Here is a 16,080-nt window from a genome sequence, read left to right as displayed (position 1 = left end):
TGTGTGTGTACAGTTGCTTAAACTCGGGAAGCAAAAGCTTACCCCCACCCCGCCGCAGCAAGGCCCACCTTACAGACGCTCTTGGTTCTGCCTCTGAACCGCAAGTATGCTCGTTTCTCGAAACAGAACTTTAGACAGCCTCAAAGTTTCTTTCTGAGGCTTGATTGGTAAATACGGCTAGGGAACAAGTTCGTTTATTTCAGTCATGTGATGGGGTATATTTTGGTTCGGATTTTGCAGTTATTTCAGTAAAATCCAGGTACGATGCATGAATTTGTAACTGGGCTTTTTTCTGGTCAAGAGTGACCATGTGTTTTCAATAGATTCATTAATAGCCTCTGTAGTCTCTTAACTCGCTAACTAATGCACATCATTTTGCGCAGTAAAAAAAACAATCGACGAATGGAGTTTTTCGTAGTTTTCTAATTTCAGTTAGGTTTATAGTCCATGAGTGACAGACTCTTGCGCTTTTGTACAAATCCTGTACAGTTGTGAAAGATCCTAAGAGTACATTAGTTCAATCGCATTCAACGATTTCCCTATAATGTTTGCATATGTTTTATGTTGACTTTATCATGGTTTCAAAGCTATTTCCTTTGCCTATTGAATAAGTCCTTTGTGTGAGCACGCAACCAGGTGCAGTGAAGTCTGTTCAATGCAAGCAGATTATCTCCATTCAGAAACTCAGAGGGCTGTAGAAAGAAGAATCCTCATTTGTGTGGTGACTTTACGAAATGTAATGCATATTCGTGATTGACCATTTCTTTGTATGAGTGTGCAATCATGTGCAGGCAATTCAAAGGCCCCCATAGTGAATAGCTACTTTCAATAGTACAAATGATTTCGAGTGAAACGAAGCCCTAAATGCAAATAGGAATTTTCAAGAGTTGGAATTTACTGAATTTAACATAGCTTTTCTGGGAGAGTTGGGACTTAAATATTAAACTATGACCCTCCCACTCCTGACCTTGTTAGTCTCTGATATTGATGTGTATCGGTAGGAATTCCTGTATCTTTCAAGGTGATTGATTGAACGAATTGTGATGCAGAATTATTCAGTTTCTGGAAACCCACGTAATCGGTATTCTAGTCTGCTTGTGAGCTGTTTCTGCTGATGCACCGGTGAAAGAACACTTCTTGCTACACCCAAGGGACCGATTTTTATTAACGTTCTTTTTGTGGAATATTTGAATTGTTTTGTGAAATTGTCAAGCTATAGAGATAGCATTAAATATAGCCATATTTTTTATGCGTAATCTCTAGTTTGATCTCACCCTATGCTGCCTATCCGTATGCTCCCATTCTATCACCTTTCAACAGAAGAAAATGCAAAACTTAGAAAGATTTCTCAGCTAAATTTCTGGGAGAGGTACACGACAGTAGCTGTTAAATTTTATTTCCTTGGTACATGAATCATTGCTACATGTTTAAAGAGAAACACTAGCGTTTCCTGTTGTACAATTTAAAACAATATATAACTGTTTATGTGTTTAATGAGGGAAATTGTAAAAGGGTATTGGACCAGTAGCAAACGAAACTGAAAACAAATGAAATGAGCAATCCTGTCACCCTTTCTTTTAAATAGAAACATGGCTAAGTCATATCCCCATATGTGAGTTTCCTCTGGATAAAACACATCTTTTACCTAGGTGGATAGTACTGAAAACCAGATGGATATTACTTAGATGTAGGTGGACAGTATTGAGACCTAGATGGGCAAGACAGTAATGAAATAAAGATGGGTAGAACTCTGGCCTAGATAGAGTAGTGAGATTTAGATGGGCAGTACTGGGAAGTAGATGGAATTTACTGATACCTAGGTGGAACATTTCTGAGACCTAAATGGAAAAACTGGGACATAGGAACAGTACTGAAATGTAGGTTAATAGTACTCTGAGATAGATAGAAAGCAGTGGGACTTAGATGGGGAGTACTAGGACCTAGATGGAAAATACTGAGATCCAAATGGACAGCTTTGAGACCTGGTTGGAGAGAAATGAAAATTTGATGGATAGTACTGAGACCTTAATCGACAGCACTGAGACCTTAATCGACAGCACTGAGACCTTAATCGACAGCACTGAAAACATAGTTGACAGTACTGAAAACATAGTTGACAGTACTGAAAACATAGTTGACAGTACTGAAAACATAGTTGACAGTACTGAAAACATAGTTGACAGTACTGAGACCTTCGTTAACAGTGCTGAGACCTTCGTCAACAGTACTGAGACCTTCGTCAACAGCACTGAGACCTTGTACGACAGTACTGAGAACTTATTTGAAAGTACTGAGACATCAGTCATCAGTACTGAGACCATAGTTGACAGTACAGAGACTTGGGTGGACGGTACAGAGACTTGGGTGGACGGTACAGAGACTTGGGTGGACGGTAGTGAGACTTGGGTGGACAGTAGTGAGACTTGGGTGGACGGTAGTGAGACTTGGGTGGACGGTAGTGAGACTTGGGTGGACGGTAGTGAGACTTGGGTGGACGGTAGTGAGACTTTGGTGGACGGTAGTGAGACTTTGGTGGACGGTAGTGAGACTTTGGTGGACAATGTTGAGACTTTGGTGGACAATGTTGAGACTTTGGTGGACAATGTTGAGACTTTGGTGGACAATGTTGAGACTTTGGTGGACAATGTTGAGACTTTGGTGGACAATGTTGAGACTTTGGTGGACAATGTTGAGACTTTGGTGGACAATGTTGAGACTTTGGTGGACAATGTTGAGACTTTGGTGGACAATGTTTGAGACTTTGGTGGACAATGTTTGAGACTTTGGTGGACAATGTTGAGACTTTGGTGGACAATGTTGAGACTTTGGTGGACAATGTTGAGACCTTGGTGGACAATGTTGAGACCTTGGTGGACAATGTTGAGACCTTGGTGGACAATGTTGAGACCTTGGTGGACAATGTTGAGACCTTGGTGGACAATGTTGAGACCTTGGTGGACAGTGTTGAGACCTTGGTGGACAATGTTGAGACCTTGGTGGACAATGTTGAGACCTTGGTGGACAATGTTGAGACTTTGGTGGACAATGTTGAGACTTTGGTGGACAATGTTGAGACTTTGGTGGACAATGTTGAGACTTTGGTGGACAATGTTGAGACTTTGGTGGACAATGTTGAGACTTTGGTGGACAATGTTGAGACTTTGGTGGACAATGTTGAGACTTTGGTGGGCAATGTTGAGACTTTGGTGGACAATGTTGAGACTTTGGTGGACAATGTTGAGACTTTGGTGGACAATGTTGAGACTTTGGTGGACAATGTTGAGACTTTGGTGGACAATGTTGAGACTTTGGTGGACAATGTTGAGACTTTGGTGGACAATGTTGAGACTTTGGTGGACAATGTTGAGACTTTGGTGGACAATGTTGAGACTTTGGTGGACAATGTTGAGACTTTGGTGGAAAATGTTGAGACTTTGGTGGAAAATGTTGAGACTTTGGTGGAAAATGTTGAGACTTTGGTGGACAATGTTGAGACTTTGGTGGACAATGTTGAGACTTTGGTGGACAATGTTGAGACTTTGGTGGACAATGTTGAGACTTTGGTGGACAATGTTGAGACTTTGGTGGACAATATTGAGACTTTGGTGGACAATATTGAGACTTTGGTGGCCAGTACTGAGACTCTGATGGGCAGTCCAGTCCTTGGCGGACCGTACTGAGACCTAGATGGACAGTACTCTGACTTGGACAGGCAAGAGTGAGACTTATATGAGCTGTATTCTGACTGTAGTGAATAGTACTGAGATACAGACAGCTGGCCGTAGTGGCCGTGCGGTTCTAGGCGCTACAGTCTGGAGCCGAGCGACCGCTACGGTCGAAGGTTCGAATCCTGCCTCGGGCACGGATGTGTGTGATGTCCTTAGGTTAGTTAGGTTTAATTAGTTCTAAGTTCTAGGCGACTGATGACCTCAGAAGTTAAGTCGCATAGTGCTCAGAGCCATTTGAACCATTTTTGAGATATAGATAGCTGTACCATATGTGCAATCTCACTGGAGGGAAATCTCTGAAGAGGATAAACAGACACGTAGTTCTTGAACAGCAGCAGCAGTCTTTAGTTGACCAGGGGCACTTGTCTCAATGATTGACTGATCTGGCCTCATAATATTAGCCAACAAGACCGTGCTCTGATAGTACCTCAAGTGACTGACAGCAAGTGAACGCTACAGCCAGTATGCGGCACTGAATCTTAATGGCGATGTCATCTCGTGAGTAAAATATCTTGGAGGTAATATAGCCCTCCATACTGACCTCTGAGTGGGGACTATTGAGGAAGTTGTTGCTGCCAGGAGAGACAAAACTGGTGTTCAGTGATTCAGGGCATGCAACTGTAGAATCCATAATGTGGTAGATACGTTAGAGAATTCGGAAAGGGAGATGAATAGGTTAAAGGAAGATATAGTGGTCATTAGTGAGTGCAGTGGCTGGAAGAAAAGGACCTGGTGAGCCCAGTACAGGCTTATCAGGAGAAAATCAAATACGTATGCTACAGAAGTAGGATTAATAATGAGAAGAAAAAAATTCGTGGGTAATCCACCATAAATATCATAGTAAACTCGTTATAGTAAAAAAGATAGATATAAAGCCAAAGCCCACCACATTACTACATGTTTGGATGCCCACTAGCTCTGCAGATGAGGAAGAGATAGAAAGAATGCACATTAGATAAAATAAGTTATGCAAATAGCTAAGAGAGAAGAAAAATTTAATTGTAATTTAGGAGAGGATTACAGTAATAAGCAGTGAATGAAGAGCAAAAATAGTCTGAGACCGTGGACTGAAAGCAGAAGCCAACTGGCGTAATTTTTCACCAAGTACCATTTAATCAGTGCTAATACTTGGTTTATAAATTGTAAAGACGTGTTGCGTATGTAGGTGAGATGTGGAGAAGGGATCACACAGATTACACAATGATAACACAGAGACATCAAATTTTAGACTGCAAAACACTTTCAGAGTCAGATGTAGACTGTGACCGTAATTCACATCGAAACTGAAGAAATTGCAGAAAGGTAGGAAAATAAAATGGGACCTGGATAAGTGTAAATAACCAGAGGTTGTTAATACTTTGAACGGGAGCACTGCGCAATGATTGACTGAAATAACACAATATGAGGCGAAAGAGTACTTTTGTTATGTAAAGTACTGGAGGCAGTGGAAAATCAAATAAGCGAAGGTCCAGTACAAATTCTTGGATAACGCACTTGGCACTAACTCTAACTAAGGAAACGAGAAAATTGCAAAACGCAGCAAATGAAGCAGGTGAAAGGGATTACAGTCGCCTAACGAGATTGACAGAAAGCACAAACCGCCAGAGTAGGAATGACCAGACGAGAAATGCAAGACTGTAGAAACAATTGAGATTATGCGAGACAGATCAGCGAATAAGGAAAAGAGAGATAAGAAGCAGCTACATGAATATCAAAAGCTCAGGTGGGAAGCCAGTAATAAACAAGGACAAGGAAAGCTGAAACGTGGAAGGAATGTTTAGAGGGCCTATAAAAGGGAAACAATCTTGAAAACAATATTACAGAAAAAGAAGAGGAAGTAAATTAAGATGAGGTACGAGATTAAATACTGCGAGAAGAATTTGACAGAGCTCTGAAACACCAAAGTGGAAACGAGTCCTCTGGAGCACATGACATTCCATCAGTATTTTTCAGATCCTTGGGAGAGCCTGGCTTGAAAAGCTATTCTACATTGTGTACGATATATCAGGCAGGCTAGAGATAACCAGAGCTGTGGCTTCTATGACCGCTGGAATGGCGTAGAGAGCAGTGGTGAAGACATGTCACTAGTCGGAAGAATACACACTTAATGGATACACGGCTGTCTTCTTTCGCGGCTCCCGCAGGCATTCGAGCAAAAGGACACTAGCCGCGCCGTGTTGTCCCAACTCCTCTCTTCAGGCTTTCAGTCCAGTTATTTCTGCAGCATCTGTGAGCTGTAAAGCCACTTTTTCTCTTACTTCATTGTCCAGGGTCAAGGGTATGATGCTATGCTCCCTTCTCCGTGAAGCCACTCTTCTGCATCGTTACCTTGATCCTCTAGTTTGGATGATGCGTGCAATTAAGCTGCTGATGTGCCCATACTACCTGTGACACCGGCTGTTCTTCCTTGTTGCCGTTCCGATCTAGGTATTGTGTACTAGCCCGCCTTGGCTTCAACTCTGCTGCTGGCGCCCTAGGGAAAACTTTAAAAAAAATTTTCACATTCGCCCGAAATACCATTCTGGGGCGCAAGAAGGCAAAATACCCCGCGACTATAGGAAGAATGTAGTAATTCCTATTCCAAAGAAGGCAGGTGTTGACAGGTATAAACATCATGAAATCATCATCTTAATACGTCGTGTCTGTAAAACACTGACGCGAATTAATTACAGAACAGCGTAAATGCTGATAAAAGTCAAACTCGAGAATCAGTTGTAATTCTGGAGAAATATAGGAACATACGAGGCAACATTGACCCTACAACTCAATCTTAGAATATAAGCTGAAGGAACGCAGATGTACATTAATAGCATTTGTTGATTTAGAGAAAGCCTTTCACAATGTTGACTGGGCTACAGTCTTGAGTCATGAAGTCAGTAGAGACAAAATAAAGGGGAAGATACATTATTTACAAGCAGACTACAGTTATCGGATCCATGATACGCAGAATAGCAGCTGAACTCCGTTCCATAGGTGGACCTACAATCTATTAGGCGGGTGACATAATGTTTCTACATCTACATCTACATTTATACTCCGCAAGCCACCCAACGGTGTGTGGCGGAGGGCACTTTACGTGCCACTGTCATTACCTCCCTTTCCTGTTCCAGTCGCGTATGGTTCGCGGGAAGAACGACTGTCTGAAAGCCTCCGTGCACGCTCTAATCTCTCTAATTTTACATTCGTGATCTCCTCGGGAGGTATAAGTAGGGGGAAGCAATATATTCGATACCTCATCCAGAAACGCACCCTCTCGAAACCTGGCGAGCAAGCTACACCGCGATGCAGAGCGCCTCTCTTGCAGAGTCTGCCACTTGAGTTTGTTAAACATCTCCGTAACGCTATCACGGTTACTAAATAACCCTGTGACGAAACGCGCCGCTCTTCTTTGGATATTCTCTATCTCCTCCGTCAACCCGATCTGGTACGGATCCCACACTGATGAGCAATACTCAAGTATAGGTCGAACGAGTGTTTTGTAAGCCACCTCCTTTGTTGATGGACTACATTTCTAAGGACTCTCCCAATGAATCTCAACCTGGTACCCGCCTTACCAACAATTAATTTTGTATGATCATTCCACTTCAAATCGTTCCGCACGCATACTCCCAGATATTTTACGGAAGTAACTGCTACCAGTGTTTGTTCCGCTGTCATATAATCATAAAATAAAGGATCCTTCTTTCTATGTATTCGCAATACATTACATTTGTCTATGTTAAGGGTCAGTTGCCACTCCCTGCACCAAGTGCGTATCCGCTGCAGATCTTCCTGCATTTCGCTACAATTTTCTAATGCTGCAAGTTCTCTGTATACTACAGCATCATCCGCGAAAAGCCGCATGGAACTTCCGACACTATGTACTAGGTCATTTATATATATTGTGAAAAGCAATGGTCCCATAACACTCCCCTGTGGCACGCCAGAGGTTACTTTAACGTCTGTAGACGTCTCTCCATTGATAACAACATGCTGTGTTCTGTTTGCTAAAAACTCTTCAATCCAGCCACACAGCTGGTCTGATATTCCGTAGGCTCTTACTTTGTTTATCAGGCGACAGTGTGGAACTGTATCGAACGGCTTCCGGAAGTCAAGAAAAATAGCATCTACCTGGGAGCCTGTATCTAATATTTTCTGGGTCTCATGAACAAATAAAGCGAGTTGTGTCTCACACGATCGCTGTTTCCGGAATCCATGTTGATTCCTACATAGTAGATTCTGGGTTTCCAAAAACGACATGATACTCGAGCAAAAAACATGTTCTAAAATTCTACAACAGATCGACGTCAGAGATATAGGTCTATAGTTTTGCGCATCTGCTCGACGACCCTTCTTGAAGACTGGGACTACCTGTGCTCTTTTCCAATCATTTGGAACCTTCCGTTCCTCTAGAGACTTGCGGTACACGGCTGTTAGAAGGGGCTCATCAATAAATTTTGTAGACACTGCACTTTCAGATCATGTAAAAAGAGGACTCACCTGTGGCAGCTTTTTCGGTGGACTGACATGCATCCCCCCAACTTCGACCATGGCAGGTACAAGCGGTTTCGGGTAGAACAGACTAAAGTGGCTGTTGGTGAGCACCATGGAAGTCCTCCTTTCCATCTCGAATAGACTCGGCATCTTCAGATCGGGCAAGTACTTCTGCACCAGGTCTTCCTGCCTGGGCATCATGTACATCTCGCGGACCACCTTACAAAACAACACGTACAAGGTGTTGTGCAATCTCTCGAAGAAAGTCATGTGATCGGTGTAAGTAAGAAACGTGTCAGGTACGTAAGAATATGGACTTGGATTTCCGACAATGTCACCTTGCCACGCGCTCGGCGCGAACGTGGTGAATCCTATGACGGGAATATCGAATTTGTGTGCCAGGGGCAGGAAGCACTCGCAGAAGAATTCTTCCATGATCATGACGTCGAACTTGTCATCAGAGTTGAGCAGCCGCTTAAAGTTTTCATCTTGAAGGTAGACCTCGCACGAGTTTACTCCGTAGTTGACCAGCTCGACGAACATTTGAAAATCGTTTGTCTTTCCGAGATCAAATAAGCCTGACGTATCTGAAAATAAAGGAGAAAAAATAAATCCTTCATCGCTGTTGCTTGAATAAGTAGATGATCAGATAATTCACAGGTATTATTTTGGAAAGTAAATACAGGATGATTTGATATTATAGATCGGACATCCTTTTTTGACCTGTATACATACAGAGGAGATGCTCAGTAATGTAGAGCATGTCATTATGCAAGAATAAATAATACATTTCAGCTGCACAGATACTGATGGGTGTGGTCTTCATCCGTATGGAGTAAGTCAAAATATTTTAAACATATCTTCATTTAAGACGTAATAAGAAATCTGTCACAAAACATGTAAATGAATACTACACTTTGGTTTAAATCATAATTCTTGAGCTATTGTAGCCACGCATTATTAAACGGAAGAAAGAGTTTACAGCACTTGTTTGCATTGACCAAATTGCAAAACTGAAGATATTCTGAAATCAGATTTTATGTAACATATTACTTAATATTTTAAAAAGTATATACATATCAACTGGGTCATTTCCAATGGGCCAGGAGGAGCTGACCGCAAATTAATCTTTTAGGCTCCTCTTAAACTGAAAATTATTGGTATGTTACTTAACTTTTTATAGTTGCTGGTAAGTTAATATAAACGCGTGTTCACATATACCGAGGAAAGATATACAAGAAAATAAGTGTCTTTAAATTTCTTACTTCTAGTTTCGATTTCAGGAACCGAGTTGTTAGTCTCAAAAAGAGATATTATTTACAACGAATTTAATTAAGAAATAAGTATATGTGATACACGCAGTGCTTCGATATGAACTCGAAAGATGGTATAATCTTTTTGCCTGTATAGGTAAGGAATGTCTTCCTTCGCATCCAACCAGGAGCGTGCGCCCTCACGCTGACTTAATGGCATTGCGCAATAGCTCTCTCTAAGTCATCTACTACCGACAACAGCAGGATCACCTTTATAGGACGAGTGCTTCCAGTACTGTAGTAAGTGGATACTTTTAACATTTGCTGAAGCTGAATGTGATTTTGAGCAGTTGTATGATTCTCTATTCTACCATCTTAGATGCTCGCGCGGATCTGGTGGAAGACGACCTGTCTGCTATCTGTGTCTACAGAATTTACGTGCAAGGCTGGATTAGTGAGAAGTAGTCATCGGTGCTTATTGGATTTATTTAATGAACATCTTAGTGTGTAGACTGTATGAACAGTTATTAGTGGCTATCCGCTGTGCTGTGGTTACTTTAAAAGAGTTTACCGGTTCCAACTTGCTACTTACTTTGCTAAATTTGCTTATGCCACAGCTATTATGGGCGGGTTGTCTAGTTCCGGTATGTCAGGTTTGAGCCCTGTTATTACTTTATGACTATAGTCTGTTCTGGCTGTGTGTAATTTATTTTGTACTCACTATTAATACACTCCTGGAAATTGAAATAAGAACACCGTGAATTCATTGTCCCAGGAAGGGGAAACTTTATTGACACATTCCTGGGGTCAGATACATCACATGATCACACTGACAGAACCACAGGCACATAGACACAGGCAACAGAGCATGCACAATGTCGGCACTAGTACAGTGTATATCCACCTTTCGCAGCAATGCAGGCTGCTATTCTCCCATGGAGACGATCGTAGAGATGCTGGATGTAGTCCTGTGGAACGGCTTGCCATGCCATTTCCACCTGGCGCCTCAGTTGGACCAGCGTTCGTGCTGGACGTGCAGACCGCGTGAGACGACGCTTCATCCAGTCCCAAACATGCTCAATGGGGGACAGATCTGGAGATCTTGCTGGCCAGGGTAGTTGACTTACACCTTCTAGAGCACGTTGGGTGGCACGGGATACATGCGGATGTGCATTGTCCTGTTGGAACAGCAAGTTCCCTTGCCGGTCTAGGAATGGTAGAACGATGGGTTCGATGACGGTTTGGATGTACTGTGCACTATTCAGTGTCCCCTCGACGATCACCAGTGGTGTACGGCCAGTGTAGGAGATCGCTCCCCACACCATGATACCGGGTGTTGGCCCTGTGTGCCTCGGTCGTATGCAGTCCTGATTGTGGCGCTCACCTGCACGGCGCCAAACACGCATACGACCATCATTGGCACCAAGGCAGAAGCGACTCTCATCGCTGAAGACGACACGTCTCCATTCGTCCCTCCATTCACACCTGTCGCGACACCACTGGAGGCGGGCTGCACGATGTTGGGGCGTGAGCGGAAGACGGCCTAACGGTGTGCGGGACCGTAGCCCAGCTTCATGGACACGGTTGCGAATGGTCCTCGCCGATACCCCAGGAGCAACAGTGTCCCTAATTTGCTGGGAAGTGGCGGTGCGGTCCCCTACGGCACTGCGTAGGATCCTACGGTCTTGGCGTGCATCCGTGCGTCGCTGCGGTCCGGTCCCAGGTCGACGGGCACGTGCACCTTCCGCCGACCACTGGCGACAACATCGATGTACTGTGGAGACCTCACGCCCCACGTGTTGAGCAATTCGGCGGTACGTCCACCCGGCCTCCCGCATGCCCACTATACGCCCTCGCTCAAAGTCCGTCAACTGCACATACGGTTCACGTCCACGCTGTCGCGGTATGCTACCAGTGTTAAAGACTGCGATGGAGCTCCGTATGCCACGGCAAACTGGCTGACACTGACGGCGGCGGTGCACAAATGCTGCGCAGCTAGCGCCATTCGACGGCCAACACCGCGGTTCCTGGTGTGTCCGCTGTGCCGTGCGTGTGATCATTGCTTGTACAGCCCTCTCGCAGTGTCCGGAGCAAGTATGGTGGGTCTGACACACCGGTGTCAATGTGTTCTTTTTTCCATTTCCAGGAGTGTATAAGTTTAGTTTTGCTATCTGTTATTTTAAGTTAACATATGCGAGCGTTGTTGTTTAAATTTAATTTCTGCATTCATTCACAGAACTAGTCTCAATTATCGTAACTTAAGGTACATACACTATGTGATCAAAAGTATCCGGACACCTCCAGAAACGTACTTTTTTCATATTAGGTGTATTATTGTGCTGCCACCTACCGCCAGGTACTCTATATCAGCGGCCTCAGTAATCATTAGATATCGTGAGAGAGCAGAATGGAGCGCTCTGCCCAACTCACGGACTTCGAATGTGGTCAAGTGATTGGGTGTTACTTGTGTCGTACGTCTGTACACGATATTTCCATACTCCTAAACATCCCTAGGTCCACTGTTTCCGATGTGATAGTGAAGTGGAAACATGAAGGGACACGTACAGCACAAAAGCGTAAAGGCCGACTTCGTCTGTTGACTGACAGACCGCCGACAGTTGAAAAGGGACGTAATGCGTAATAGGCAGATATCTATCCAGACCATCACACAGGAATTCCAAACTGCATCAGGATCCACTGCAAGTACTGTGACAGTTAGGCGGGAGGTGAGAAAGCTTGGATTTAATGGCCGAGCGGCTGCTCATAAGCCACACATCACGCCGGTAAATGCCAAACGATGCCTCGCTTGGTGTAAGGAGCGTAAGCGTCGGACGATTGAACAGTGGAAAAACGTTGTCTGGAGTGACGAATCACGGTACACAATGTGGCGATCCGATGGCAGGGTGTGGGTATGGCGAATGCCCGGTGAACGTCATCTGTCAGCGTGTGTAGTGCCAACAGTGAAATTCGGAGGCGGTGATGTTATGGTGTGGTCGTGTTTTTCATGGAGGGGGCTTGCACTCCTTATTGTTTTGCGTGGCACTATCACAGCACAGTCCTACATTGACGTTTTAAGCACCTTCTTGCTTCCCACTGCTGAAGAGCAGTTCGGGGATGGCGATTGCATCCTTCAACACGATAGAGCAACTGTTCATAATGCACTGCCTGTGGCGGAGTGGTTGCACGACAATAACATCCCTGTAATAGACTGGCCTGCACAACGACCTAACCTGAATCATATAGAACACCTTTGGGATGCCATGTCTCCGCAGTATCCTTTCTTTCAGGGATGCTAGTTCTGCAAGGTTCGCGGGAGAGCTTCTGTAAAGTTTGGAAGGTAAGAGACGAGATACTGGCAGAAGTAAAGCTGTGAGTACTGGGCGTGAGTCGTGCTTCGGTAGCTCAGATGGTAGAGCACTTGCCCACGAAAGGCAAAGGTCCCGAGTTCGAGTCTCGGTCGGGCACACAGTTTTAATCTGCCAGGAAGTTTCACCTTTGGGATGTTTTGGAACGCCGACTTGGTGCCAGGCCTCACCGACCGACATCGATACCTCTCCTCAGTGCCGCACTCCGTGAAGAATGGGCTGCCATTTCCCAAGAAATCTTCCAGCACCTGATAGAACGTTTGCCTGCGAGGGTTGAATCTGTCATCAAGACTATATTGAATTCTGCATTACCGATGGAGGACGCCATGAACTTGTAAGTCATTTTTTAAAAAAATGGCTCTGAGCACTATGCGACTTAACTTCTGTGGTCATCAGTCGCCTAGAACTTGAACTAATTAAACCTAACTAACCTAAGGACAACATACACATCCATGCCCGAGGCAAGATTCGAACCTGCGACCGTAGCGGTCGCCCGGCTCCAGACTGTAGCACCTAAGTCATTTTCAGCCAAGTGTTCGAATGCGCTTGATCACATAATGTACATAGCTAAATTGTCTTTTGGCTGAGATTTGGTTTCTGCCTTATTCCATGATTGGCTCTTTGTTCCAGATTTCTTCTCTGTAATAATACGATCGCTACCTATTTATATGAGTTCAGATAACATTCCTCCGATCTACTTGTACGTTATGTTTCACAGCTGCTCATTGCCTGTCGTGATCTGGTGTGCTTACGAGTGTTAACTAAAAGTTTTGTTGATGCTTGATGTATTACTCTGGAACATTTGTTAACTGTAATGCTTTTCTATTTGTTACAGAAGTACTTGAACTCATACTGTGCTTTATTGAATTTATACTAATACAGAACCACCACAGTGAGGTGAAACTCACCGCAATGTCACGATTTGAAATCTCATAAATACTGACCAAATTTGAAATACTAAATGTTTATTGCTCATTTTTCTTGGGTTGTTATAAGTATTACATTTATCTAATGTATGTAATTTCATGTACTAAAAATCATAACAATGGTTTGCACAACTTTTTAAATAAAATCGGTTTATCTTTTCTAGGTGACAAGTTACTTTTTTGTGGTCTTGTACGATACCTCTCCCAACTGATCGCTTGCTGATGTTTTCAATATGAAGAAGGAGTAGTTAGTATCCCCAGTCCCTCGAACACGTCTCTGCTGGATGTTTCTCAGTTAACACCACAGATAATTCTTATTACACTCTTCTGGTTCCGGAAAACTTTAGTCTGACTTGATGAGTTTCCCAAATGTGATCTCGTATGGCACTAATCTAAAATTAGAATGTACGTAACTACATTGTTAGCACTTTCTTATGTGACAGGAAACTGTCTTTGTCTGTTCTTTATTGTATCGCATGGTCTAGCAATAGCGTCTTTGGTTAGTAATGAAAGCATCCACCGTCGCGGATTCGCAACCCTCCCTCTCCCCCCCCCCCCCGCCACTTAAATGTCGAATAATAATCAGTATTGGCGGCCAAAGACTTCCAGCATAAGAAGTCAGCCTCATTGTGCCAGTGGCCTTGTGAAAGACGGCGGAGGAGCGGAATGAGGTTCAGAACACTCCCTTGGCCTTGGGGTGAGAAACTGCCCCTAAGGGCGGAAGAATCAGTAATGATCAACGGTATGGTGATGCAGAAGACAATAGACACCACTGCGATAAAGGCACATAATGTGTAACTACAGGATAAGTGGCTTGTAATTGAAAAAATGACGTCATGATATCTCCGTTGGGAAAAGATTCCGCAATTGTCCTCCATTAGATTCTCTGGGAGGGGACTGCCAAGGGCGAGGTGACCATGAGAAAAAGACTGAGTAATCAACAAAAAGATAACGTTCTACGAGTCGGAACGTTGAATGTCAGGAGCTTCAATGTGGTAGGGAAGCTAGAAAATCTGAAAAGGGAACTGCTAAGGCTCAATGTAGATATTGCGGTGGATAGTGGAGTGAAATTGAAGACAAGGATTTCTGGTCACACGAGTATAGGGTAATATCAGCAGCAGCAGAAATGGTATAACGGGAGTGGGATTCGTTGTGAACAGGAAGGTAGGGCAGAGAGTGAGCTACTGCAAACAGTTCAGGGACAGGGTTGTTCTCATCACAATCGACAGCAGATCATCACTGACAATGATAGTTCATGTATACATCCGACGTCGGAAGCTGAAGATGAAGAAATAGAGAAAGTAGATGTGGATATTGAACGTGTAACACATTACGTTAAAGGAGATGAAAATCTAACAGCCATAGGTGCCTGGAATGCGCTTCTAGGCGAATGAGTAGGAGAAAGGTTTACGGGAGAATATGGGCTTGGTACTAGTAACGAGAGAGGAGAAAGACTAGTCGAATTATATAATAAATTTTTGCTAGAAATAGCGAATACTCTGTTCAACAATTACAAAAGGAGAAGGTACACTTGGAAAGTACCAGCAGACACCCGAAGATTTCAGTTAGATTACATCATGGTCAGACAGAGCTTGCGAATTCAGATACTGGATTGTAAGGTGTACCCAAGAGCAAATATAGATTTAGATATCAATTTAGCAGTGATGAAGAATAGGCCGAAGCTTAAGAGATTCCTCAGAAAATATCAATAAAAGAAGTGGGATACGGAAGAACTGAGGTGATTAAAACAACAAAAAAATTACATGATTTCTTCAGGAGAAAGGAATCATAAACTGATCAAGTCAGGAACGAGTGCGTCCCTCTCTGGCCTTTATGCAACCAGTTAGTCGGCTCGGCACTCATTGACAGAGTTGTTGGATGTCCTCTTGAGGGATATGGTACCAAATTATGTCCAATTGGTGGGTTAGATAGTCAAAATTCCTAACTGGTTGGAGCGCCTTGCCCAGTTAGGCTGCAAACGCTCTCAACTGGGGGAGAGACCTGGCGACCTTGCTGAGCAAGTAGTTTGGCAAGCACGAAGACAAATCATAGAAATTCCGGCCATTTGCGGGCGGGCATTATCTTGCTGAAAAGTAAGCCCAGGATGACTTGTCACGAAGGGCAAGAAAATGCTGGGTAGAGTATCATCGACATACTGCTGTGTTTTAAACGTGGCATGGATAACAACCAAACTAGTCCTGCTACGAAAGGAAATGGCAATCTAGACCATCACTCCTGGTTTTCGGGTTTTATGGCGGACAACGATCAGGTTTGGTATCCCACCGCCGCCTGGGGCCTCTCTAGACACATCTTTGCTGGTCATCGGAGCTCAGGT

At 43.8% G+C, this 16,080-nt stretch overlaps 1 protein-coding gene across 1 annotated transcript in view; it reads right to left on the bottom strand.

Annotated features, from left to right (window-relative positions):
* Window positions 1-16,080, bottom strand: part of LOC126100644 (uncharacterized) — a 290,010-nt gene that overhangs the window by 237,421 nt on the left and 36,509 nt on the right. Inside the window, exon 3 of the mRNA XM_049911273.1 lies at window positions 8,208-8,788. Coding sequence (XP_049767230.1) covers window positions 8,208-8,788 — 581 coding nt within the window. The remainder of the gene's footprint in view (window positions 1-8,207; window positions 8,789-16,080) is intronic.

The sequence above is a fragment of the Schistocerca cancellata genome, chromosome 9, assembly GCF_023864275.1.
Source record: "Schistocerca cancellata isolate TAMUIC-IGC-003103 chromosome 9, iqSchCanc2.1, whole genome shotgun sequence".
Taxonomy (NCBI): domain Eukaryota; kingdom Metazoa; phylum Arthropoda; class Insecta; order Orthoptera; family Acrididae; genus Schistocerca; species Schistocerca cancellata.
Note: the sequence above shows the minus strand (reverse complement) of the source record. Positions and strands in the feature narration are given on the sequence as shown.